Below are 27,872 nucleotides of genomic sequence, written 5' to 3' on the forward strand. Positions count from 1 at the left end.
ATAGGTATCTTAGCAACCAACGGAGCGAGACGAATGCCGAATCCAGTGCGCAGACGCAAATTTGTAGCCGAATAACAAACATGGAGTCTTCCGAAGGTCTGCGAGTGGAGGAAGAATGCCGAGTAAGTGGAAACAAACTAAATATTTATTTAGCAAGCCTTCTTCATTGTATTCATTAGCTGCTTCGGTAACCTTGTTATTTTATATTCCGGTCGGTCCTGGTCTAACTGTTTTGCCTGTTAGGTTAAATACCGAAAAGTTTTTGAATGGCTTATTGCATTTCGCAGCAAATATGATTCAACTAATCTGATTACCTAATTAATTTTTTTTTAATGCCGCCTCTTCGGTACAGTGCTTAGGTACCGCAACTGGTCACTTCTTAGTAATATCCTGCTGACGACAGTATCGCTCCAAATTGGTCTGATTCACTTTCGAACTGGTGTCATTTAGTGTGCTTATCGCGGCTTCAACAAGTCCCCCTCAGTATTTTCTAAGATAAATAATATCATAAATAAAATCTCATAAATAGTTCAGTAATAAACATACTGAATAAAATTCAGCTGAACGGAAAAAGATGAGGGACGTATTTCCTGGAATATAGAAGTGTGTAGCAGAAGCTGGTTGCATTCTTTGTTTTGAAGCAGATGCATGGATGTTGCTCACGTTGTCATTTCAGCATGGCAGTGAGAGCTGTACCCCCGAATGCCCTTGCAGCCCCCGCAGCGGCACACATCTGTCCTCCAGCACCAGCGCTGTGTCTCTTGGGGAGGTCATTGCAAACCATGCCAGACAGGTGCTCCATCCTCACAGACACAACCCCCGTCATTCTGTATCTCCTTTAGTGTATGATTCTGGCTCTGTCCTGAATTGCATATCAATGTACCCTAAACTTAAGGTTTTTGTTTTTAAATTGCTCTGGTTACCTGCTCTGATTGTTCTGGGCTGTGTGTATATAAGTGCATGATGTAGATGGTCCGATATGAAATCTGATATTAAACTTTTGAGTATCTGCCAATACTGATACTAATCTGATATATTTTACCCTTTATCAACTACTAAGCATTAAATGAGGTATTTATATGAATACATTTCCATGAACATGGCAAACTATCTGCACTTAGTGTCGTACAGTAGCTGTGTTGTTTGAGTATGCTTACATTTTACTTTTAGAACATTTTGAACTAATTAAATCCAGATCCCATTGTAGCCTCTCCACTACTAGATCAGTATCTGCTACACCACCCACCTTGGTGTCAACTGCAGATACAACCAGTTTACTGTATGTATTGTTGTCAATATCATTAATGTAAATTAGGAACAATAGTGGTCCTAAAATTGAACCCTGTGTTCAATTCAGCAGACCCCCTTAGCCAAAGTGATTTACATTAGTGCTTAGAAGTCTTATCAGTGAACATATTTTGATACTGTTCAGTAGAACCCAGGCTAAGAATGATATCACTCAAAAAACTCGGTTGGCAAGTAATACATTTTTGTTTTAAATAAGAAATTAATCTTGGAAGTGCTGGTCCAAGTACTTCCAAAAGAGCTACGTAGTCTTTGCGTATTGAGAGATGGTGGGACCAGTGGAGCGGTGCTGAGGGTCAGACAGAGCGTGGTGCAGTGTGTGGTGAGAAGTTCTTTTAGATAGAATGGTGCTGGTCTATTTTTGGCTTTGTAGGTGAGCATCAGTGTTTTGAGTCTGAGACGTGCAGCTTCAGGAAACCAGTGGAGGGAGGGTAGCAATGGTGTGGTGTGGGAGAACTTGGGAAGGTTGAAAATGAGTCGGGCAGCTGCATTCTGGATTAGTTGCAGCATGCTAAGATTAGGAAACAAGTATGCTAAGATTTGCTCAAACAAAAGTCATGCCACTATGCTACAGGATGGAATCCAAGGCCACCGTAATTTACACAAGTCAGCTTTTTGTTTTACTCATTAACATCTTTCACAAAAATGAACAGAAATATTTCATAAAGTGAAAATTGTGAAGTCTCCTTCTAAATTAAATTTAATAAATCAATCATAAAAATATGACTGTAAACCCCAACTAACCATTTATAGTGAAAAAGTACACACAACTCTCCACTACCAAATATATGATGGAGCTCAGATAAAACTTAAGTAATTTGTATGTTAAATTACTTTGTATTTATATAATATACATGCAAAATTATACCCCCCCATGTATAAAGATACTGTTGTATGCACTGGTAGCCCTACATTTTGGTTACAAATGCAAAATTAACGGTACTAAAACGTTTAAAAGTTGCAAGAACCCCAAGATTTCGTGGTGACAAAGACACCTGGCATATGAGTGAGGCTGGTTGCCAAGACAAGTTGTGCGGCGTAACCATAGCCAAGTTTATTAATGATATACTTGTAGTGTGCATGTGAACTAACAATATTTTGTATTGCTGCTATTTATATATTGTACGTGACCCGAATCATTTTTAGTATTGTTTTTGGCTTAAACGTAAAAGTGTTTTTGATTTTTCAACAAGCTCCAAAAATATTCTAGCTTAATTGTCAAATGTGCAAATGTGAAGAGGGTGTTTCCACACAGCCGACATGACAGTTCCGACATGCATGCATTGCTGAACAACTAGTGCTGACCAACCCCCACCCTCTATCCAGTCCAGCATTTTTTGCCAAGATTGACCTGATGCAGATACTGGGTATCAGACTGGTGCTATCTCTAGTAAGATGTATCTTTTAACAAAAATCTCATCTTTTCCATGATTCAGTTCTATGTATTTGACGGTGCTAAAGAATGTAGGAGCCTTGTACACAGATATTGAATTGTTTCTTGGGATTGAGAGATATAACGTTAACTGTGTGGTTTTCCGTTTCAGGCCATTGGGTCTTGGTGTCCCCTGCCAGGAGTGGAAGACACTGGTTTGTTGACAGAAGCCTCCATTAGTAGCATGACCCAGGCATCTCCTTGGCCTGCAGGGAACCATGCCCACCAGGATTCCCCATCCTTTCAGGCTGATCCTGTAACAGTAGCTGCGGATTCCTCCCTGCGACCACCAGGGGGAGCCTCCTGCTCCTTCCAGCTAGGTATAGAATATACACCAACTGTGCCAGCCATTACATGTCTGCTAATGTTGACAAGAATACATAGAAAAGAATGACTTCTCAGGATTTATTAGAGTGGCTTTTATGATAATAAGTTAGACTATTGCCACCTATTTGAAAAGTATTTATGAGTATATAGTATGAATGCCGGAGAAGTTTAATTCTGAGGATGAAAGTCATTATCAGTTTAAATAAAATTAACACAGAGATTAAAAAAAATAAACATATATATATATATATATATATATATATATATATATATATATATATATATATATATATATATATATATATATATATATATATATATGTAATATATATATATTACATATATATATATATGTAATATATATATATTACATATATATATATATATATATATATGTAATATATATATATATATATATATATATATATATATATATTACATATATATATATATATATATATATATGTAATATATATATATGTATATATATATATATATATATAATATAATATAACATTTGTGTATATATAATCTTTCTATTTGAAGAATTTCAGGATAGTCACCTCTCACCTGCCCTCCCGTTGCTACCGGCAAACTATGGGAAAGTCCACAGTCTGCTGGAAGACACAGTTTTTCATCACACAGCCTTGGAGTTTGTTGCTCTGAGGTCAGTTTCTCACCGTGTCACAAACAGTTTGTATGTGATGTGTGTGCAGCAAGTACTAAATGTTTAAAGAACGGTACAGTTTTTCCTGAAAGAGAATTACTTTATCCTGACCTGCTGATTAAATGAAGAAAAAAACTTTTTTTTCCTCCTCCAAAAATTATATCTAAAAAAACTACTGTTATCTTTTGATTGAGCACTTCAATTTAAATGTCATTTTACACATATAATAGTAGATGGTGCAAATGATCTGTCTGCGGGTCATCCATTTCAAGATCTCTTACCCTGGATTTGATGTAATACTTTTGTTTATCACAGAAATATATAAAAACATACACAGACATACTCACCCCCTCACCATCACGAAGGTAAGGGGTGGAAGATCCCTGGAAATATTCACGAATAATACTTGGATCCATTACATTTAGGGCATTAAAAGTTACTGTGACAAATGTGAGATTCCACAGATACAGAGATGGCTAACACGAGTTAGGCTGATTGCCAAGACAAACGTGTGGTGCATCCAAGCCACGATGTGTAGATCCCACAGTAATAAAAGTATTAAAATAACTTTTAATTTAAAAGACATACAGTTTGCACATACTCTAACAAATATTAAGTAACACAAATTTTTATACATTATTTTTGAGTGATTCAAATAATTTTAGTATGCTTTGTTTATTTTTTGCTTATGCGTCACTGAAAAGTATTCCCATGTAACTGCTCATGGCCGATTCTCGAAAAATCCAAACTGTAAATGTCAAATTTGTGTATCTCGAGGAATGACTGTATATGTATGTTTATTTTTACACACACATATATATATATATATATATATATATATATAAAGGACCATTCTAAAATGCCTAGAATTTTTTTGTTAAGGTGAAAATTTTCATCGTGTTTTGACTTTTGTTGTTTTAGAGGTACTCCAGACATTTCTGCTGCATCTGAAACCGAAAGGTTGAGCATCGCACTTCAAAGGGATACTGGAATGTGTGATCTCCCCGCTTTTTCACTGTCGGAGCTATCACAGGGGCGGCTGGACACTGATCATACCTCACTATCTGTGCACACGGAGCCTCTCGCCTTGGCCTTGGGGGAGGATGCAAGCAGCTCCTGCTCACTATCTCAGCACACCCTGTCCCCCGTGTCAGGTGATGGCGATAATGTGGCAGATTGCCTCCCCATAATTCTTGAGAAAGATTTGGTTCCAGAAGGCTCTCAATCTGGAACAGAGAGCCAGCTTTCACACTCGGATGGGGGTTCTCCAAACGCTGGTTCTCAAGAGAAGCTGCAGGAGGAAATTCCCACAGAGGAGAACAATTCAAATGGACTTCACAAACAGCTGTGCTGCGAAAATGACAGAATTCAATCTGCGAGCGAACCTGAAGAGAACCAAAGCCATCCTCCCAGAAATAGCCAGTCAGTGACCTCCAACTTTGGATCAATGGAAGCATCCACTGGAAGAGAGAGCATTACCACAGAGGTACCCTATGACAACAAAGCAGATCCACAGTGGTCTGCGGGGTTTAGCTTTGAGAGAGGCCATTCAGAGAAAGAGCTGTCCTCCTCAGGAAATCACACAACTGTGGAAGGATCTTTTGTAAGATCTCTTGCACAACCGGTGTACCAGTCCACCCCATTTATCTTCCCGGGGATTCTCCAAGCAGCTGTGCAGCCGTCCTTAGGAAAGCTTTCTGCAGTTGAGTCCAGTGTCATGGTGCCTTTGACCTCTGCTAACGAGGCCCGGAATGTCCCAAGCAAACCAGCACAAGCTCACGCTTTTGATAACAGCAGCACTGTTTTGAGTCCAAGCCCTCTATCTCTTCAGAGTTCTGGAAAGATTCAGTCTTTGCCAAGTCTCAGCTACATGGAGAAAGTGGGGGCTTGGAATGTAAACCAGGCATCAGGAAAAACCTATTCTGACTTGGCTTTGCATAGTCCTAGGCGCAACCTTGCAGCTTCGTTCTGTGGAACCTCTGATTCAGCAAGGGATTCTCTTTTGCTTCCTAGAAGTGGGGGCTCCCATTCATCACCTTTAGCTGGCCGTTTCGGTACAACCGGTAAAGAGGCTCAATGTACCGGAGCCCTTCAGAGTTTGCCCAAACCCTATTCTGGCTCAGAGGCTGGTTGTTTGTCTCCTAGCTTAGCTAGGAACTTGGCCACCTCTGATTCAGACTTGCTCTTGGAAACATCAGAAGGACAAACACCCCAGATAGAGCAGAGACAAAGTGAGCCAGCAAGTGAGTGTACAAAGATCCCGGTGAAACAATCTGTTTTGCAGGAGTGTGAAGTTAATGTCGCGCAGGGAGGAAGAGTCAAGTCAGCAGATTTATTGGAGATACAGAAGAAAGTTGAGCATTTGCCCGAAGTTGACTTGTCCCATTTCAGCACTGTTTCTTCTAATCAAGCCCTTCAGAGTGTGCTCACTAGCTCTCAGGACAGCTACCAGGGTAAGCAGAAGCTGGCAGCTTCCCCATCGGCTGTCTCTTCTGTGCCCAGCCTGGAGGTGGACACCTACACCCATTGGATGACTGACCCTTCCACACCAGTCAAAGAGAAGGAGATGAATATTGATGAAAGAATTCCGGTAATAACAGAAAAAAAGTCACAGACAAATCAAATTAAGCAATCATTAAGCAGCTTTGCAAGCATGTTTTGAAACTGTTGTAGCATGACAATATAACTTAAGTTTTTGATGATAATATATTGAAACATTTAAAATTTGTTATTCATCAGATTATAACAATCATTTACTGTTTTAACAATTCTCATTGTGCAGATGTACCTCCGTAATCTCGGAATTGACCAGTCCCCGTCGACTATTCTGACTCCTTTCATGCCCAGAGGACCAATCAGGGAGCCAGAATTCTCACCAACTGATCTCTGCACAATAAAAGATTCCACACCCACAAAGAGTACATTGCCGTCTGCAGGTATACATTTAGGTACACATTTACACCCTGTAGTAAGGATGTAATACTAAGAAAGTTTAGTAACAACTTCTAGTCCATCTATACCATTGCTAACCACTTACAGAACACCCAGAACTGAATTCCACTCCATTGCAGGGCATATTGACAAACATTATGTGTAATTTAGAGAGAATATTCAAAATAACTTGATGTTTTTGGACTGTCGGGGGACCTGAAACACAGGGAGACCATGCAGTGTGGCAATGTTACCATGTTGCCATCAATTTTTGCAATTATTTTTTAATTTTTAATGATTTACTCTTGCTGGGGGGGGTCATACCTTTGTGCTTCAATAATAACTGTTGTCTTCCAGGTAACACGCCTGAAAAAGGGGAGTTTTCCAGGTCCAGTGTTCTGTCTCTGGGCTCAAGCACAACCATTCCACTGAGTTTCGGCAGCTTTCAGCCAGACGCACTTTTCCCCCAGCAAGCAGCCATTCATCATCTAGGTGCATCTCTGGACCCTCTACCTCAGCAGCCCCTTAAGAATGAGACACTGTGTGAAGGACAGCATCCTACCCCAGGGATATCCCAGCAAGCCTCGAGTGGAGGCAGCAAGATCACGGAACATGCTCAGGAAGAAATTTTCCAGTCTAGTAAGGCTGTAAGCCAACAAGACAGGGATTCCTCTACAGATCAGCTGCCTGTCCTGTCTGTTACAGACTCCTCTATGGGTTGCAGAACACTGCACAAGCTTCTGAACAAGACTCGGAGCACTGTGTCTGAGAGGCCTTCTCTATCTTCCTCCTCAGCCACCATGTGGGGCTCTGAAAACTCCCTTCTCTGTATACAGAAGAAGCTAGGCAGCTTTGCAGACTCTTTGGCCTCCTCAGGGAATCGTGAGACCACCTCTCTGCTTGGGGGCAAGTCCTCTTCAGATTCACTGCTCATAGCCGATGGACAGAGAGACACTTCTTCCAGGGAGCCCTTCAGGTCCTCAAGGCCATCGACTGACCGGCTCACAGCCACGAAACAAGCAGCTGCACTTAGCTTGGGGATAGATGTGGGCCCATCCTCTGTTAGCATTTCAGGGCAGCCTGCTGGTTTCCTCAGTGACAAATCTGTGCGACGGGAGCCTGAGGGCTGTAGTGCTGTAGTTCCAGACCAGGCACTCCCTGCACCTGTGTCTGTCCCAGCGGAGGGCTGCTCTGAGGCTGACGGGGCCATGCAGTCCCAGGAGGTGGTGTCGTTATCCAAGGCCTCCTCCAGTGCTTCAGTAGAGATGAGGCCAGCCTCAGGCTGCAGAGAAGCGGACCGGAACGCCGAGAGCGATAGCAGCAGTGCTGATGTGCTGGCTGCCAGAGTAGCCAGTTTGTTGAGGAATGAGTCACCAGCCACTGTGGCTTCCAGCGGGGTGAGCTTTGCAGATGAAGAGGAGCGAAGGGCTAGGGGTAAGTCTGCAGTGCATGTGTGTTCCTGCGGCGATCTCTCTGTAGCGAACCTTAGTGAAAATTCCTCTGTTTACACTACTCCATAGGAGTATTGTGGTAGCTCAGCGGGTGGCGCTGTTGCTGCACATCTCCAGTAGGTTTGTATGTTTTTCTCTTGTTTTGTTGTGCAAGGCTTCACCAGGTTCTCTGTTTTCCTAATCTGCTTCTCTGTATTGCTTGTAAGAACATAAGAAATTTACAAATGAGAGGAGGCCATTCGGTCCATCATGCTCGTTTTGGCAGAACTTAACTAATAGCTCAGAGTTGTTAAAATCTTATCTAGCTCTGATTTAAATGAACCCAGGGTTTCAGCTTGCACTACACTAGCTAGAAGACTATTCCATACTCCAAATACATGCTGTGTAAACAAGTAGTAGTTTATCATTCCGTGTGCACATGTACTCTGCAGTTGACTGGAATCTTGTGAGGAATCTTGTGCTGTCCCCCAGCCTGGGACCCTGTCCTGCTGGGATATCCTCCAGCCCCCCCCCGCCCAAGCCTGACCAGGACAGGCAGGCAGATGGATGGGTGGATGGATGGATATGCATACATATAAACAGAAACCTGTACTGAAATTCTAGAATCAGTCGGCAAGAAACATTTATCTAGGTTGCATGCTTGTGATTGTGGTGTTAACAGTGACATGAAGCTCTTCAGTGTTTTAAGCATAGCCCTAATAACAGTGTGCATGCTTGTTTTTCATCAGAGTGGATTAGATTGAAAGTTTTGGGACAGCACTGTGAGCCGCTGGGCCTGAACATACAGGACAGGCAGCGCATTGAGGAAATTAAGCGAGAGCTTCTACTCTGCACCAGACGACAGACCAAGGTAAACAAAACTTTCCACTCCCAAATCACAGAGCTTATTTTGTTACTACTAAACATTCTGATTCATTCTGATTATGTAACGTCCACTGATCGGATCCATGTCTTATATATCAAAATATATTATATCAATTAGATTAATACTTGAGTAATCTACTGATTAATTTGGTTATTAATCAAGTTATTGTTCATATATAATATATACATTGTAATTGGACTGAGGCAGGAACCAACCACACATTTGTTAGGAGAAAGCGCCGTAGCTTTCACTCCTACAATCTAGTTATGTTGGAGAAAGCGCCGTAGCTTTCACTCCTACAATCTCCTGTGTGAGGAAGCGCCGCAGCTTACCACTCACACACTTCCACTTCTAGGACCCAGGAATAATCGAGACAGCACACGTCTTTCTGTTTTACTTGCGCAAGGGTGCCCACTTCAGGTGCAACAGACAGTATCTGCGCCTCTGTTGAGTGTCACACAGGACAGTCCCTTGGCTTCTTTATTTATAGGGTAGGGGAGGGGTTGCATGGGTCTTGTCTTTAAACTAGTCAAATGCTGTGTGAGGCCTCCGTGAAACAGGGTTAATACAAAGCATTACATTTCTCAAGGTGGGCCCCCTGCTATGTTGACAGAATCTGTTTCCTTTCTCAAGGTCTCTTATTCCTGCGTCACAATCTGGTAGGCCCCTGTGAGGACATTTTGTCTGCAACCCTTTCTGGGCCATGGGTTAGTTGTTAAGGGTTGCACGTACACATATAGGAGGATAATAATATGATAAAATACACAGATACACTCTAACAACATTGAAGAGTGCACACTCATTCACATATACAATCAGTTTAGACACCATGATTCACATAAATTGTACATTTTTGTACAATTGAAGGAAACCGGAAAATCTGGCAAGACGCCATACACACACAGGCCGAACATGCAGTCTCCACGCAGACAAAGCGGTGGTGTGCAGCGACAGCATTAACCACTACAACACTGTGCTACCCTTGCACAATGTGCAATGTTAATACTGATGTTGCATGTTGTTCGAAGTAGAGATGCACCGATTGAGCCAATATATACTGATGATAAGTCCTTTTAAATTGGTGATCAGAGGTGGGTGGAGTAGCCAAAATTTGTACTCAAGTAAGAGTATAGTTACTTTAGAATAATATGACTCAAGTAAAAGTAAAAGTACTCATCCAAATAATTACTTGAGTAAGAGTAATAAAGTAAAGTACTTAGTGAAAAAACTACTCAAGTATTGAGTAACTTGAGTAACTTTTGATTTATTGTTTCAGAGCATGAATGTAGTCAAATAGACAAAAACAAAATAGCAATGCAAATTCTTTAACTAAAACAATAATAACGTTTTCACAAAATGACAAAATATTAACAGAAATTAAAGCAAATTCAACCACAGGAAATGCTAATAACATCGTAACAATAACAATAGGATTATACGGAGGAACATGCTGTGCATTGTGTGTGTGTGTGTGTGTGTGTGTGTGTCTGTCTGTGAGGCTGCAGTGTGATAAATTACTCAAAAGCAATGTACATTTGACAGTTATTTATGACGTTATTACGTTATAAAATCCACAGGCAAAACACATATACTACAACATACCGCAACGTGCTTCCTCAAGTTCGAAGTCGAGTTCTTGTAGGTTGAAATGTCGACACGCTTAGGCAGACACGTAAGACAGTGCATGACATAGAACATGTTCTGTTTTATAGTCTGTAATGAAAACATTGATCGAATGTGAGGCCAGGGGTGTTCTGCTTCTTCTGGTTCAAAATCACACACCGTTGTTTGCGCCATTGTTTTCTCCTTTCAGTCACTGCTCTGTGCGGTGCCGCGTAAATTTTGTGTGGTCATGTGACTGTATGGCTCCATTTGATTGGTGAAACTGAATGACGCGTTATTAGCTACATTTGATTGGCGAAAAAGAATCATGTGACAGAACCCTTGGACTAGTATGACAAAAAATCACCTGTGTAGCGAATAACAGATTATTAAAATGAAAGTAGCGAGTAGCGAGCAACATATGTCTTAGAATAACGGAGTAAAAGTACCGTTTCTTCTTGAAATTTCTTACTCAAGTAAGAGTAAAAGTATCATGCATTAAAACTACTCTTACAAGTACAATTTTTCCAAAAAGTTACTTAAGTAAATGTAACGGAGTAAATGTAACGCATTACTACCCATCTCTGTTGGTGATTCATATTGCATTGCCATACCCATGCACTAAACAGTTAGAAAAATGTCTGCTGTGTAGGACTGGGTACCAAACTTCGGTACTTTTGTGGTACTGACCGAAATCAAGGATTGAAAAATGAATTATCTTTCAGTGCCAAATTCCGATATCCAAACAATACAGTTCTGTGATTCTGTCACTGGTGGTTTGGCTATCTAACGTAATGCTACGTAAACACTTCATGGAGGCTGGAAGGACAAACGTATATCCAGAGACAAACTTGTAAACTGGTGTGCATGTGGTTGTGTTTGCCGCGTAGTGTGAAAAATGCTTATGAAATCAAAAGTGTGGCTCCACAGGCTTCCAGATTGTGACCATTTAGCTGTATTTGCGACCATTTTTGGAGAAAGTGTTACTTAATTTTATAGCTAGGCACACCAGTGTGATTTGCCAATATGCCCTTCATTTATGCCCCCATTATAGTGACTGACCACATCGTCACATATCATTTGAAACTCCCAGAGAGAGCGAGTGTATGCGTATGCATGTGTGTGTGAGCTAGATCATGTGATTGCAGTTCCTCAGAGGCACTGCTGTGGAGGCGCTTACAGTGATTACTTACTGATTGCTTGACCACAAGTAGCGACACTAACTTAAAGGTTATTTGGAAATGCAGAAAAAGAGAGAGTGCAGATGGAATTGTTTTGGTACCTTTTTGCTTGCATCTCCATATACTGCAGGTGCCGGCAGTGTAACGTGCCAGCGCTTATTAACAGAATAATGTTACAACATTTTTTATTCTGTGAGAAAAGGAGGATTGCTCTGCCAGCCAGGTTTAATAATGAAATATAAAAATGTTGCGGATCGTACAAGTATGATTGTGATTGATCCCCCTGTAACTAGCCAATAACTAACAAAATGACTTGTTCAGATAAAAGATTTCTGTTGTAATGTTTATTGTATTTTTGTTGTTGTTGAAATTGATTTAAAAACATATTGGTGTCGTAAAAAGTATTATTCATGAACAGGTATCAAAATCAATTCTGGCTCTGGTATCGAATAATTTTGAGTGATGCCCAGCCCTACTGCTGTGTGGAATTATTTTTATGGCATTAGAAATGCATTTTGCAAACATTGCACTGCTAACGGTGGACACCTTATTGCGATCTACTAATAAACATTTCAACACAAATTTGTTTGCTCACCTAAAGGCGAGACAGAAAAAAGTATTTCTGTGTTTCTGAAAAACAAGTCCGTTCCAGTAAAGAAGGCTTCAATACTGCCGACTAATGCTAGTCTGTCAGTAATGCAAATGTTTGATAACAAAAGAAAATTCAGTCTAGACAGTGCAAAATCAAAAGATATTACTTGGAAAATTTTGGAGTTAATTACACTTCATGATCAGCCCTTCTCTGTTATGTATTTAACATTTATAATATGTATACATTTATAAAATATAGTACTCTGGGACTGTTATTGTTTGCTAGAGTTGAGGTTTTCTTACCAAAAACTAAATACTTTTTCTTATTTTTGGAATGTAATAATTTTTTAAAATTTATTTGAATGTAGTGTCCATTCAACTCATTTAAGCAGAACCTTCCAAACCAGGGGTCTCCAACTCCAGTCCTGGAGGGCTGCCGTCCAGTAGGTTTTCTATCCTACCTAGCTTCTGATGAGCCACACCTGCTCTCAGCTGAATACCAGGAACAGGTGTGGCTCATCAGAAGCCAAGTGGGACAGAAAACCTACTGGATGGTAGCCCTGCAGGACCGGAGTTGGAGACCCCTGTTCCAAACAGTCAGTTGGTGTCGGTTTTTTGAAATAATCTGCTATTGGAATTCGCCAGAAATTTCCTTATTGGTGCATCGCTAGTGCAATACATTTGTACTCTGCCATGGGAAGCAAAACTTTGCAAGCTTTGTAATTTTAATGATTACTCCATTTTAACGTTATTTAGTATATGTTTATAACAAAACAGTCCAAAGTTTACTGCCACTGTTTTTGCATGAGCTCTCCATGGCGCTCTCTGAGACGATCGTAATCTTTCTCATCATTGCTGCCGGACTCCTCATAGATCATGTGGCCCGTTAGTCAGAAATGAACAAAAATGAGTGAGGAGGAAAAAAGTGACCAAGAACTGGTCACCAAAAGACATTCGCCTTCCACTGCATGGACATGTTTTGGATTCCATAAAGACGTTATTTAGCACAAGCAAATGATTTGTCATCACTGCTTTACTGTTTCCTGTCATTACAACTTGATGTATTATACGTATAGTGGTTATTAAATGGTTATTTTGTACCGTATTATTATATTACGTAAAACGATGTGGATAAGAAATGGGGCTAGCCTTCATTTGAGCAGTGATTATCTTGAGTTACTGGAATCGTAGAAAGTAAATCAAAACTAAGTGAAAGTGATGCCAAAGATGGGCTACGCTACTCCAGGAGGTTAAAGAACACTTAACGTTTAGTTAGCCATAGATATTTTAAGCTATCGGTTGAGTCTGTGGATGTCTTCTTTTTACATATAGTTGCATTGCAGTCGTGCTGTTATGATATTTAAGTTCTGCTTTGTAGTATTGACAGGCAACTGTAATTTCTTGCAATTGTATTGTAAAGTGCTCCCACACTTCTGAGGCTTTCGCTCTTTCCATTTGGACCCCCATCCTCTGTGCTCCATCTTCCTTTGCCATGTTGCCGAGGAGAAAGCTCACTTTAATGAATGCTTTTAAAAAAATCGAGTACTTTTCAAGTAATCATTACAGCTCTATTATGAATAATAACGGTTAATCATGAAGCCTGATCGATATACATCTTCAATTCATAATTAGCCCTTGATCACTGATAGAAATTTTAAGATTCTCAATTTCCTTTACATGAGCCGAAGTAGAAATCGTTAACGTTTCCGGGGAATTATCTCTGGTTAGAGGCAAAACGCTTGTCATCTGCTTGTCAGTCCTCATTGCAGAATAGAAATTCTTCCCCTGTATGCTTAAATGATTGTTAAATGAATGCACCCATCCTGCCACGTTTCACATTTCCTGTTATAAACTTACTTGTTTAGAAAAACCTATCTTATTTCACAGCAATTTTTAACATTACTTTGAATCCTGGTTCAGAATATCGTATTTCCCTATGGGGCAACTACAGAAAGTATGTCACAGTCACATTTATTACAGGACTGTGTAACAAACCTTTTCCCTTTGATGACAGACTGCTGCCCTTGGATACTGTCCGTGAAAGGTAACTGCACATGCGCTGTGTTTTGAGCGTGCTGTGTTGCAGTTTGAGAGAAATAAGGTTTTGCTATTGGAATGAGGTGTTTTCATGTAATGTGCATCTGGATCTGCCAGGGAGCTGTTTCATGCTGGAATCACCATCAGCTGTAACATATCTGTTATATGGTTTGAGGCTAGTAGGACCGGTGCAGGTATGACTTGCGAGAAATAAACATCAATGCATCGGTCCATCATATGTTCACTTTTTCTCCAGCAGAGGAAACTTTGCAACCTGCTTCAGATCTTGTATGAGAAATGTATTGTTTGTTTGTTTTTTTATGCACATAACTAAAAATATGGAGCATGTGGTTATTGGATAATTATATATCTGGTTGTGACAGTTTGAGCGTGTGCTATAGAAGCTATTGTTCGTCATTAGCCAGTATTAGACACACCCTGTATTTAAGCGCAATAGCTCATAATTTTGATATTTTGAAAATCATTTGCATAGATATTTTCTTGTCCAGTCAGATTTCTAAACCTATTCAAACCTATTAGTTCAGTTGGGCACATCTGCTAGAACTGCCCGCATGGATATTATGTTGTTGATATGGTTTTGTTTCCTTCTACAGAGCCAGCCGAGTTCAGAAACTGACTCCAGCACCCAGTCAAGCCGTGACGGCTTGGAGGCTGAACCCAGGGCACAGGCTGAGTGCTTCTTGGCCCTAAAGACAGCAGAACATCAGCTTTCTGACCAGCTGCAGCGGCTGAGCCGCACTCCCTCTCACTCTGGGGTTCGGTTTGATTCCGACAGGCAGCGGGACCTTGAGGCACGAGTCCGTGAGATCACTCACAGAGAGGCTCTCACGCTTTCTGGGGCCGGCACCTCATCCATCAACCTTACCTCCCACCATCAGTTCCCCTTCTCCTCCACTATAACCCCTGCATCAGCTCCACAACCCCACAACAGTGGTCTCTCGTCAAAAACCAGGGAGCCAACTGTTGTCCAAAACTTTGGTTTTATGACTCAAGATTCTTTAGACACTGAACCAGACACACAAGCCGGATGCATGCTGCCATTAAGGTCAACTCCAGGACATAGTAGCACTAAAGACACTGGTGCCGTGATAAAAAACGAAACAGGCTCACCTTCAGATCTACAGGTACATTCAAACCTACTGAGCAGAGGGACACAGGACAGCTTTTATGCCGGCCTTTTGCTAGCTTCTGAGAAGAAAAATGTCAGCTGGATAAGCACGAGGGATACAGAACAGAAGAAACATCTGTCTGATTCTGTCAGCCCTTTGGCTGCAGTCAGCCAGCTTCCTGAATTCAGTACTGGAATTTTTGGTATGAACTGTACCAGTTACAGGCAGATATCCAAGTCCTTGCCTGACGTGAGGAGGTCCCTCACCAGCCTGAAGCCGTGTGCAGTTCCTTTGCACATTGTGCCTTTGGCTTCGAGTTCTTTGTCCATCTCTTCTTCCACCAAGAACATTCCTTCTGACCTGCCTCTGACCATAACTGCTAAGCAGCCTAGTGGAAACACTTTAGAATTCAGCCCAGTGACACGTTCTCAAGAAGATGGCTCCACATGTGTGAAGGAGCTGCAGGCTGACCAGCCTTCTGGTTCTTCCTCCCAGATCGCTCGTGACATGAACGTGGACTTCACGAAGCACAGTGATTTACAGCCAGACAGCCAACCATCAGCAGAGCAAAGTTCATACTTTCCAGCCACAGGAATTGCTAGCACTGCCTTTGGACCACAGAAAGGACAGCAGTCTGCTAGAAGACAGGACCCTGAGACAGCTGATGCCTCAGTTCAGATCACTACATGCTTTCCCCGGGAGGAGTCACAGAGTACCAGGCCCACCTTACCACAATCATCCTCGTTACCGCAGAAGATGATGTCTGCCCCTTTATCCATTCAGACACCAGGTTAGAAGTTGGAGTTATTTGATCATTACCATCCACGACTCATTACTAGTAATGAAGTTAACCTAGTAAACCGCTAACTCAGTGTTGTGAAAGTTCTAGACTGGCCTGTAATATCTCATTTAAAAAATCAAGGTGGCACAAACCACATTACTGCCATTGTTCACAAATCAATATCTTGTCAAATTAAATTTTTTATCACTTACATGAAACATGTGCTTTCCTTGTTCAGTGTTTCACAGAAAGATCAGCATGCTGGCTCTTTCGATTTATTTCCTTAAAGGTTCATTTTCTTAGCTGCCTTATGTGGCAGTATAACCCAGTGCCTCGTCATACACAACTGCACCTGCATCTGCTGGACCCTAAACTCCAGAGCTGGTTTTTATTCCCAGTCTGTCCCAGAGGGACACAGTTTGAATGACCAACACATGCATTGGTATGTAGGTGTTATTAGTGTTTCTGTTTTTACTTCTGACAAAAGCCTCCAAAGCATGTGAAGATATTGTTCCATTCATCCATCTGTCCATTTCCTCTACCCGCTTCTACTATTCAGGGTCTCTGGGGTCTCAGAGGCTACAGGCACAAGATAGGGAATAACCCAGGATGGGGCGTCAGCCCGTCTCAGGGCACACTCACACGCCAGTCATTCACACATGAAGACGTCATTCCTTAGTCGTAAATTGGATACTGAGTTCTGATCATCCCCTGCTGTTGCAGTGATCCGGCAGGTGGCCTCTGCATGCACGCTCGTGTGAGTGCCTTGTGGATGATGTGCTTTTCCTGTTCCCCCCCTGCAGCTGTGTCTGTTCTCCTGCCCTACAAGCCCCGCGGGAGCTCAGAGCTGTTCTACATGCCCCAGACAGGGCTACCGCTGTCCCACATTGATTCGGGCACCACTCTGGAGAGCCGCCTGCTAGGTGCCGTTTCGTACTGCTCACCCTCACAAAAACTGGGAGCCGTAACTGGCTAATCCAGCACTGCTGCTCCAGCAGGTTACTAAGCAGCTTGTCTATAAGCTCCCGCCCAGTCAATTCACTGACATGTATACCACCATGTGGAGCTGTTAATAATGAATGCGTCCTTGGTCTGAGGCATCAGCTGCTCTGCCAGGCAGGTGGATAAGGGGGAGCCGCCTCTTTGGACCTCTGCTGCACCCATCCTAAGAACCTTTTTGTCTCCTTCAGAGTGGGATGCTTCGCCTCCAAAGGTCCGCATGGAGGTTCTGGGCTCCAGTGAGCAGGAGGTCAATAACACCATCGCCATCATGGACGTCGAGGGGACCTACAGTATGCAGCGGCAGGACAGTGACGTCCACCAGGGGGCGGCGATGCAAGGTGAGGCTCCACAGCATGTGTCGACTGGGAATGCCGTATCTGCCATCCACGATCGACGTACGCTGAGATGGGCCATTTTTCTTTATGATCAGTGTTGAACTGCTCTGACTTGCGTTCATGCTTGTCTGCATATTCATGTATCTGTATATCAGTTCAGCTCCCTGCTATAAGTTAAACTGTCCTAAAGTATAATCAGAATTAGGGGATGAGTGATATTGTTATAATTTACCATGTTGGTGCCTATCCGAATTCAGTGTTATGAATAGAATGAATGCGTCTCGGTTTCTCTTGCTGGTGAGTAACTGTGGAGTGGGCTTTCAGTTCATATTCTCCCCGACGACAAGACCCCGTCAGGATATATTCTTGTTCCATTCAGAACTGATTTGTCAAGCAATTTCAGCTGTACTGTTGAACTGATCCCCCACTAAAAGGCACCCTGTCATCCTGTTCTCTCACACACTCCTCTTACGACCTTCTTTGGTGCTTGAATTATTTAGTTTCTTTGTACAGTTTTAATATTCGAGATATGATGCTACGGTGATGACTTACATCTCTTACAATGATTAAGAGGGTCATCTCATCGGCTATCATTCGAACAGCCTGACATCACAGGGTTTCAGCCACCTTGGAGAGGACCACCATCTTGTAAAATGGCTACCAGCGTTGACAGATAGATTGGGGTTGCCAGATATTTTGAGATATTTCATATTGCAATCAAAAAATGTTCAGTATAACGCATTGTTCTCTAATTTTGATTGGAGATCTATTCTGAACTTTTGTTTTAAACTTTTATTTTGTGATGTGCAATACTTTTCACTGATGAAATGATTAAAATATATTTCTTCTATTCATGTTAGAATATCAGTGTTTCCCCTAGGTTTACAGCTTGGGGGGGGGGGCAGACGGACACCGACAGGATTCATGGTGTTCATGTATTTCGTCTAATGACGGCAGTCAAAAAAATTCAGATATTTTTGTCTGCTTTTCAGGTGGTTGACGCGACATATTTTCCGATGCGCGCTCTCTGTCCGCTGGTGGGAGTGTGCTCCCTTGTGTCTACGCGCACGTGTCTATGTGAGCGCATTGGGGCGGAACTCCGCCACGTGCAATACAGAGAGCAGAGGAGAATGTAAATGTCTGATCGTGTAGAGACAAAAATGACAAGCTGTTGTGTAAATAAGATAAATAACATAAGGCTATTTAGTTTGTTTAATTAAAGGACAATGTATAGACCTGTTCTATAGGAAAGGTAACCTTAAATGACTTCTGTTGTGATCTGGCGCTATATAGAAAATATAATTAAATAAAAATTAACTTGACCTTTGGGGGGGGGGGGAGGTGTCGTTGGGGGGGTCAGTGCTCTCCCTTGATGTAATTGTAGGGGAAACACTGAATAACTTTGAATTCGAATAAGCAGTAACTTTGTGAATTACAAAAATGTCACTCATTCTCTAATTTTGATCACTGCTATACATACTGACTTGATTTTCAGATTTTCATGTTGAATACAGTTAAATGTTCTTGCTCTGCCCTGTTTATGCTATTAACTGCAGCGTAATCTTTTATCTCCATCAGGGTTGCACCTGAATGAAAATGGAGGCAGCTACTACTGCTCTCAACGATCGGACAGTCTGTCTCTGGAAAGAAACACACATGCCAGTCCATCAGCTTCCAACAGTCCCTCTAACCCTCAGGACGGAAAGCAGTGGCTGCCAAACAGAGATCTTAGCGTAGGGCACATGGTCTTCAAGCAGAGCCAGGAGCACGATGAATGTGCACCATTGCTGGGGGAGGTCGATAATGCTGATAACCCGGAGCCTTTTCACTGGACAGGGAGGGAGGGGTTTGCTGCAGCGAGGTGCAGCCTGGTCTCAGGGAAACAGGGGGGCAGCTCCCTGGATGAGCTGCGGCAGAGATGCAGACAGGGATGGAGCCTTCGGGGCACATGCTCCAGTCGCGAGACGGAGAAGTCTCTACTGGAGAGGCTGGAACGCCTGTCCCTCCTCATCCACAGCACTGGCCTTGAGCTGGAGAGAGCGAATCAGCTCCATGGGATCAGAGAGGGACAGCAGCCGGTCGGGCTGAGGGGGAGAGGAGAGACCGCGGGCCAGGAGAGGAGGGCAGCGATGGAGCCAGTGAGGAAGGAGTGGGCGTCAAGGCGAGGAAGGGAGGAGAGCGAAAAGGCACAGGGTACCAAGACAGAGGGGGATGGTGTGAGGAGGACACAGACAGGACAGGGAGGGAGAAAGGGAGCAGAGAAAAGAGAGAGCAGCAGGCTCATGGAGTCACGAGTCTGGAGCAGCAGGATGAGCGGGAAAGGCCAGCAGCCTGTCCGGCTGGCCTGGGGGGCGCATGGTCCACTGAGGTCCACTGACACCACCCCTGAGAGCCGTCATCGCTGCCCAGCCGAGAGAGACGCCTCAGGACTCACCTCCGGCGAGACCGATGTCAGCGTCCAGACCGAGTCCGGAGACACCACGGCCTCCACCATCGACACAGCCCGCCTCGTGCGGGCTTTCGGCTCCCAGCGAGTGAATGCTGGCTTGGAGCGTCTGCACAGTGCCATTGACAGGCAGAGAGAGGGCAGGGAGCCGCGGAGAGGGAAGAAGGGCAGCAGCAGATATGTGGGCCATGTCCTGGGCCAGGCACACAGCACCGACGAGTCTGCGGTATAGATCTTGTCCCTATGATAGAGAATAAAACACGGTGGCAGGTTATTTAGTACTCTGTCACTGTCATTTTTCTTATGAGAGTTAATGTAAAAGCCTTGCAGTTGTTTTTTTTTCATTGCCCTTTATGGTAAATGTTACATTTCATAATGTCTTGGATGTGTCAATTTTTGGACCAGAATAGAGCTTCCCTTGATAATTTTATTAGTCACTTCATTTTTATGTCTGGTACCTAAAGATCAGTAGTACTTTCACCCAGGATGTAATGCGGCAGTCCTACAAAATGCGTGCTGCTTATAAGGAGCTGGACAGTCCCCAGTCGTTAGCGAAAGTCATTGCATAACAAGGCTATGATCCATCAAATCACACCGAGTAAATCCATGCTGCTTGTTCTCCTTTCAGGCGACCCCTGAGTCCGTTTTGTCAAGGAGCAGCAGCGGTGACCCCACGCGTGGACAGAGGACAGTTAAACTTCTCAGCAAAGGAATACAGGCAGGTCAGTGCTACTGCAGCTCACAAAGCGTATGTAATGTTGACCTTGTGCTGATTAATGCCGTCTGCTGCTCGGCTTGTTTGTCCAGGTCACCTTCTACCCCCAGGCCAACCGGCTACTTCACGCTTCATTGACATTTATAAACATTCACTCCTTACACTTTACTGAACCTGTGTTACGCATATCTCCCCTTTTTCCCCTCTTTATTCCAAGTATAACTTTACTGTTCCTTATGTATTACATATTTATTATACTAGTGCATGTGAACAAGTGCATGTGAACAGTTAGTAAAAATGCCCGATATAGGGCACTTTTCCACCGCACCAGGTCATTTTGGTGCAGTAGTTTTAGTACTTTCCCTTTGACTTCTGGTCGGGTGCCAGAATCAAAAGTTCCAGGATCAAAAGTGCCGAACCAGCTGGGGTACTTTGGCCCTTGCGACTTGAAATGCTTTATTTGTAGATTGATTACGCAAATAGCCCGACTCTGAAACACAATATAAATGCCGCCTTGACAACGGTGAATTCAGAAAAGAATGACAAAGGTGAAGTAAAGTAAAAGAAAAGATGGATTGCAATCTGGTCGGATACAGCAAAAAGATCAGGGCGGCATGACAAGAAATTTAAAAGTATTTTGTTTAATGTGCTAGGGCAGCACACACACATATAGTGTGCTGCCATTGCGATATTTTTTTTTTTATATGAGAGTAAAAATGTTTTAGTGAAACTTAAATTCCCTGCGTTATAATGTCTGTCCAGAATGGAAGGTATGAAAAAGTCCGAACTTAATCTACCTGGCTAGAGATGTAAGAATTGCGTGTGCAAAACATGCAATGTTGATATTAATATCACACATCGTCCAGCACTATAATATACTACAGTGGAAAGTACAGTGATACGTTCCCAAGTACCAAAAGTACAGTACCTGGTATGCTGGAAAAGCACCCATACCCTCTCTCCCCCCCTCCCCCCCCCCCAAAAAAAAAAAAAAATTTAAATGAGGTGTGTCTTTTGGGCCATGCATAGCCCTAATGAATAAGTACGGTAGCTGCTCAGGTGACTGCTGGCCACTCGCCTTTCAACATATGGCAGCCCAGTGACACAGAGCAAACGAAAGATAATACCAGAGATAATATGGTGCGGGTGCTTAACTCCCTGGACAATATAATAAAATGGGCCAGTGTAGGTAGGATAACTGTCTTGCATGGACATGAGTGATGAACCACAGATACAGTAGCCTGTGTGGGGCAGCAAAGACAGAACAGCTGAAATGAGTCGCCTTGCTCATGGTTAATGCTCATCTCCTCCTATCACATGGTGTGCACTTAAAACTGCACTTCTTTACTTACAATATCAGTCTTTAGTTCAAACCCCATTTCCAAAAAAGTTAGGATATTTTCCAAAATGCATTAAAAACAAAAATCTGTGATTTGTTAATTAACGTGAACCTTTAACTGAGAAATGTACAAAGAAAAGATTGTATTTTTACTGACTAGCTCGACTGTATTCTGCAAGTGTAAACAAAGTTAACATTTTATGCCTGCAGCACACTCCACAGAGGCATTTTTATCATTGTGTTACATCACCATTGTTTTTAATGTCACTTTTTAATTGTTTGGAAACTGAATGTACTAATTGCTACAGTTTTGCAATTGGAATATTTCTCCATTCTTGCTTGGTAGAAGACGTCAGCTGCTCAGCGGTCCGTGGTCCCCATTGTCTGATTCTCCTCTTAAAGATGTGCTTTCCATTTTCAATAAGAGACCGTTTCTGACGAAAACTTGCAACATAGCAGTCTGGTGACTGATTATCAGCATAAGTGTACAGTCTGAAGGGTCAAATGCTGTCTGTCTACAAAGCATGGAAGATGAATCCTGCTATTTTGTGACATGCCCATTGTGTCCATTGATATGTTCTACAGTGAGCCTTCAAATGCTTTAGACTACATTCATTTTAGACATTTTCATCACTGGAGTTTGTATCTCATTACGCTGTGAAATGCATTCTGAAAAGCCGCCGCCCTCCTATTTATTATTCATGGATCTTGAGGCATCCTATTACTTCGCAGTGGCTTATAAATTGTATGTCAGCCCTCATTCTGTGCAGTATATAAAACACAGGCATATAATAATTTACTCTTCTAACCAGGATACCATGTCAGAGATAACAAAATTTTAAATTGAATAAGTCTATGACACACTAATTGTGACTCCATCACAAGGTGTAAATTATATTGAAAAGGGTCAGTCCATGCCAAATCAACCAGGGGCTCCATGGGCATCATTCCTGATTTTGATGAAAACTTGGTATTTTGATACTTATAGAGAACACTGAACATTCCCCAAGTTTTATTGAAAAATTCTGATGCAGTCCAAAGTTATGGCCCTTTCAAATTTGGGTGCCACGCCCCTTTTTTGCACTCGCGAATCGCGCATATAATTTGTAAGGGTTTTCAGGAGACCATATCTTCGCTTCTAAGCATGCTAGAGAGCTGAAAATTGCTCTCCTGGTATACTTTTCCCTGCTCTTTCAGAATCATTAAATTAAAATTTAGCTCAGGGGAAGCACTCCTCTTTGGTACACTGGGGCAGAGTGATGGCATGGTCACCTCTGCAGTTCCTCTTGGGTACACTGGGGGGAGAGTGATGGCATGGTCACCTCTGCAGCTCCTCTTACGTACACTGGGGGAGAGTGATGGCATGGTCACCTCTGCAGCTTCTCTTAGGTACACTGGGGGGAGAGTGATGGCATGGTCACCTCTGCAGTTCCTCTTAGGTACACTGGGGGGAGAGTGTTGGCATGGTGACCTCTGCAGCTCCTCTTAGGTACACTGGGGGGAGAGTGTTGGCATGGTGACCTCTGCAGCTCCTCTTAGGTACACTGGGGGGAGAGTGTTGGCATGGTGACCTCTGCAGCTCCTCTTAGGTACACTGGGGGGAGAGTGTTGGCATGGTGACCTCTGCAGCTCCTCTTAGGTACCTGTTGATAGCTGTAAGGCTGGGCTGTCAAATTCCATTCAGTTGGCCACATTTGACCCAATCCAGTCTCAAATGGTCCTGTATAGTGTAGTAGGCTATAACAGAAAGCTGCTCAGGGGAGGTATTCAGTCAGCGGGTACAATATTCATTCAGCGGGTGCAGTATTCAGTCAAATGGGCAGTATTTAGTCAGAGGGTACAGTGTTCAATCAGCAGGTTGGTCTTCAGTCAGTGGGTACAGTATTAATAGGGTTGTATTTGACCTTAATTATGAGAGATTATCTGCTGCTCCTCTGGTCTCCCATGCTTCTCCTACATGCCTTGTCATCAGCTGAAAATACACTGAACAAAAATATAAACGCAACACTTTTGTTTTTGCTCCCATTTTTCATGAGATGGACTTAAAGATCTACAATTCATTCCAGATACACAATATTACCATTTCTCTCAAACATTTCTCACAAATCAGTCTAAATGTGTGATAGTGAGCACTTCTGCTTTGCTGAGATAATCCATCCCACCTCACAGGTGTGCCACATCAAGATGCTGATCTGACATCATGGGTAGTGCACAGGTGTACCTTATACTGCCCACAATAAAAGGCCACCCTGGAATGTGCAGTTTTGTCTCACAGCAAAATGCCACAAGCATTGAGGGAGCGTGCAATTGGCATGCTGACAGCAGGAATGTCAACCAGATCTGTTGCTCGTGCATTGAATGTTCATTTCTCAACCATAAGCCGTCTCCAAAGGCGTTTCAGAGAATATGGCAGTACATCCAACCGGCCTCACAACCGCAGACCACGTGTAACCACACCAGCCCAGGACCTCCACATCCAGCAGGTTCACCTCCAAGATCGTCTGAGACCAGCCACTCAGACAGATAATGCACGGCCCCATGTTGCAAGGATCTGTACACAGTTCTTGGAAGCTGAAAATGTCCCAGTTCTTGCATGGCCAGCATACTCACCGGACATGTCACCCGTTGAGCATGTTTGGGATGTGCTTGACCGGCGTATACGACAGCGTGTACCAGTTCCCACTAATATCCAACAACTTCGCACAGCCATTGAAGAGGAGTGGACCAACATTCCACAGGCCACAATTGACAATCTGATAAAACTCTATGCGAAGAAGATGTGTTGCATTGCATGAGGCAAATGGTGGTCACACCAGATACTGACCGGTTCTGAGTCCCCAGACCCCCAATAAAGCAAAAAACTGCACATTCCAGGGTGGCCTTTTATTGTGGGCAGTATAAGGTACACCTGTGCACTACCCATGATGTCAGATCAGCATCTTGATGTGGCACACCTGTGAGGTGGGATGGATTATCTCAGCAAAGCAGAAGTGCTCACTATCACACATTTAGACTGATTTGTGAGAAATGTTTGAGAGAAATGGTAATATTGTGTATCTGGAATGAATTGTAGGTCTTTAAGTCCATCTCATGAAAAATGGGAGCAGAAACAAGAGTGTTGCGTTTATATTTTTGTTCAGTATAGTTTTACTAAGCAGGTGATGCACCCATATTTACAGTGCATATTTACTCTTTTTTTGAGACAGGTTTCTTGAAAGTGCCACTTTTTTTGTCTGGGTTCTTTCAAATATGTTTGTCTTGGTATGATCCGTCAAGTGATACCAGATGTGTTTTATTTGTACCAGTAATGCAAGTACCTTTAGGTGCGTGATTTTTATCTCCAGGTGAGATGCGATCCAGAAAAGCTGCCTTGAACATGTCTGGTCAGGTGTATTTCAGCCTATCATGTGTTGTCGTCCTCACCAACAGGCAACTTGGAGATTGTCAGTAACGGCACCCGGAAACATACCCGTGATGTGGGCACTAACTTTCCATCACCGCGCCTGGCCAGGGCCATCGAGGTCATGTCTGAGGGTCCTGTGCTCATCACCAAGGGGGGCAAAGGGGAGCACAGGACCCCCCCCAAACATCAGACCATCTTGAATGAGAGGAGGAGCAGACGTAGCCAGCAAATGTACTACCCTCGAGGTATAAACATTTGTGAGTCTCCTATTGGTTAAAAATCATTTTTAAAAACCATGGCAACATGCATGCAGTAATTGATTCTTCTTCAGGTGTGTCATGGTTCGTCCCTGCTGATGATCTGAAGGTCAGGAGCAAGAAGGAGAACCGGCCAGACTCAACAGCACCAGCACTAGCATCTGGCCTGGCATGGTTTGAGGCATATACTAAAACCAAGCCCTGGAGGGAACCACTCAGAGAGCGACAGGTACAGGAAGAGCCAATGGGCTCCAGACCCAAGACCCTGGGGGAGCCAATCACCAGCACCAAAACAAGCAAAGTGCCCTGTGGCCTCATCCGGATTACCCTGCAGGTTTGTGTCTTTGCCCGAACTCCTTGGGCTACGAATCTGCAAGTCTCTTCCCAGAGCCCTTAGTGTTTAACTGGTCCCTGTAGTTAAACTGGGAATTGCTTGATAATGTCTAAACTGCCCTTTTCTGCTGCCTGCTGTAAGAAACATAGTGGTGATAGTTCCTGAGCAGCCCATTGAGATGAGTTTATGACCTGGCCACAGGAAGCCCTGGAGATGCGTCGGCCAGACTTCATCTCGCGCTCGCAGGAACGGATGAAGAGGTTGGGGCTACAGGTGGAGGAGCGCCGCCTGCAGGCCATCTTTGCCCAGGAGAGAGAGAATCTATTCAACCAGCCCGCGAATGTGCTGATGCACCCACAGCCTGCAGGTGCCAGTCCCACCTTTATCAGCCCAGGGGTGCAGCTGCCATGACTACGGGTGTTTCTTCTGGCTTTCACTGCATTTCTCAGCATTGCACATGTAATGCTACTTCAAGCCTGGACTTGGTCCTCTGCAGCTGACCCGCTGTAGAGCTGCTTTTGGGTCAGGCAATTAGTAGCAGTTTGGCTTCACTTCAGTTAAAGGAATGACAATCTTGTTAAAATTATTGAACAATATATTATAATGGCTTATTTTCCATTTTAAATGCTTCCATAGGGCCTCCAGCCTGTGCCAGAAGAGCCGTTCCAAAGAAGGAGATGATCATGAGATCCAAACAGTAGGTCTTATTTCTTTCTGCCTTTTCTCCACAAATCCCCAAAAATTGCAACTATCTTCCCTAACTGCTTAACCAGTGGTAGGTTCTGGTGAGCCTGGAGCTTACAGACAGTCAGGGTGCGCGCACATACACACATGCGCGCACACACACACACACACACACACAGGAAATCCCTCTAAAGCATGTATGATCGGACTGCGGGAGGGTTGCAGGATGCCTGGACGCAAACTGAAGCATGCATCTGGTCTGTTCCAGGATGTACTCCCAGCTGCCAGAAGTGCGACGCAGGAAAGAGGAGGAGAGACGCAAAGCTGAGTACCATTCCTACAGGATGAAGGCCCAGCTCTACAAGACCGTAAGCAGCCGGCCAAGTGGCCCTTTAACCCTTCAGCCATGTGCAGTGTCAATGATAATTCAGTATTGCAAGTAGCCAGCATTGAAGGTGAGCCTGGTGCCCTGCAAGATGTGTACTTTTACACTTAGTATACATGCTTTGGCTCTTGCAGAGCACTAGCTGTCAGATTTGAACATTGCATTATGACAGAAATTTCCACGCTTGTGCATGAAGGCCCCAGAAAGCCAGGCACTGAATGACAGGACAGTCTTACAGGCGCGGGATGAGTGATTCATTTCCCATCTTTCTTACAGAAAATCACCAACCGCATCCTGGGCCGGAAGACTCCATGGCAGTGAAGGGCCTTGTGGACCTTTGAAACGCCTTATTTAGCATATTTAAATTTAGTAAAAATTTAGTGTGAGTGTTTTAATGATAATGATAAGATTGAATTTTGCTATAATTATTTAATTTTATTCTCGTAATATTGTTTTTATGTAGTTTTTAGTATAACTGTTTTTGTTTTATAAATATCGTAATTTTAAAGTAACAAATTTGGATGAAATAAAACATTTGTAAATGAAGTGGATCAATGAGGCAATACCAGGAAATACACAAGAGCACACAGACACACACCACAAAGACATTTCACATATTTGTTATACCTTACATCACCACCGGAGGGAACTTGGAGCTAGTATTCTGAATTG

At 43.2% G+C, this 27,872-nt stretch overlaps 1 protein-coding gene across 2 annotated transcripts; it reads left to right on the forward strand.

Annotated features, from left to right (window-relative positions):
- Positions 1-17: 17 nt before the first annotated feature.
- LOC125721100 (uncharacterized) lies at positions 18-27,746 on the forward strand. Of its 2 annotated transcripts, none has more exons than XM_048997032.1 (19): positions 18-122; positions 677-793; positions 2,850-3,057; positions 3,611-3,731; positions 4,653-6,321; positions 6,514-6,667; positions 7,020-8,096; positions 8,842-8,963; positions 15,004-16,309; positions 17,104-17,223; positions 17,491-17,640; positions 19,216-20,309; positions 20,712-20,805; positions 25,567-25,797; positions 25,872-26,131; positions 26,333-26,498; positions 26,768-26,828; positions 27,084-27,183; positions 27,477-27,746. In XM_048997032.1, exons 1-19 carry the CDS (start codon positions 81-83, stop codon positions 27,519-27,521), a joined length of 7,137 nt encoding a protein of 2,378 aa, XP_048852989.1. In that variant the 5' UTR covers positions 18-80; the 3' UTR covers positions 27,522-27,746. The 2 variants fall into 2 exon arrangements, with proteins under 2 accessions (XP_048852989.1, XP_048852990.1); XM_048997033.1 differs by having other exon boundaries at positions 25,567-25,785.
- The last annotated feature ends 126 nt before the right edge of the window (positions 27,747-27,872 follow it).

The sequence above is a fragment of the Brienomyrus brachyistius genome, unplaced genomic scaffold, assembly GCF_023856365.1.
Source record: "Brienomyrus brachyistius isolate T26 unplaced genomic scaffold, BBRACH_0.4 scaffold32, whole genome shotgun sequence".
Taxonomy (NCBI): domain Eukaryota; kingdom Metazoa; phylum Chordata; class Actinopteri; order Osteoglossiformes; family Mormyridae; genus Brienomyrus; species Brienomyrus brachyistius.

Coding starts and splice junctions, on each gene's coding strand:
- LOC125721100 (XM_048997032.1), top strand. CDS start 81: ATGGAGTCTTCCGAAGGTCTGCGAGTGGAGGAAGAATGCCGA. Junction 794..2,849: donor TTGCAAACCATGCCAGACAG/GTGCTCCATCCT, acceptor TTTCCGTTTCAG/GCCATTGGGTCTTGGTGTCC. Junction 26,829..27,083: donor ATGATCATGAGATCCAAACA/GTAGGTCTTATT, acceptor GGTCTGTTCCAG/GATGTACTCCCAGCTGCCAG.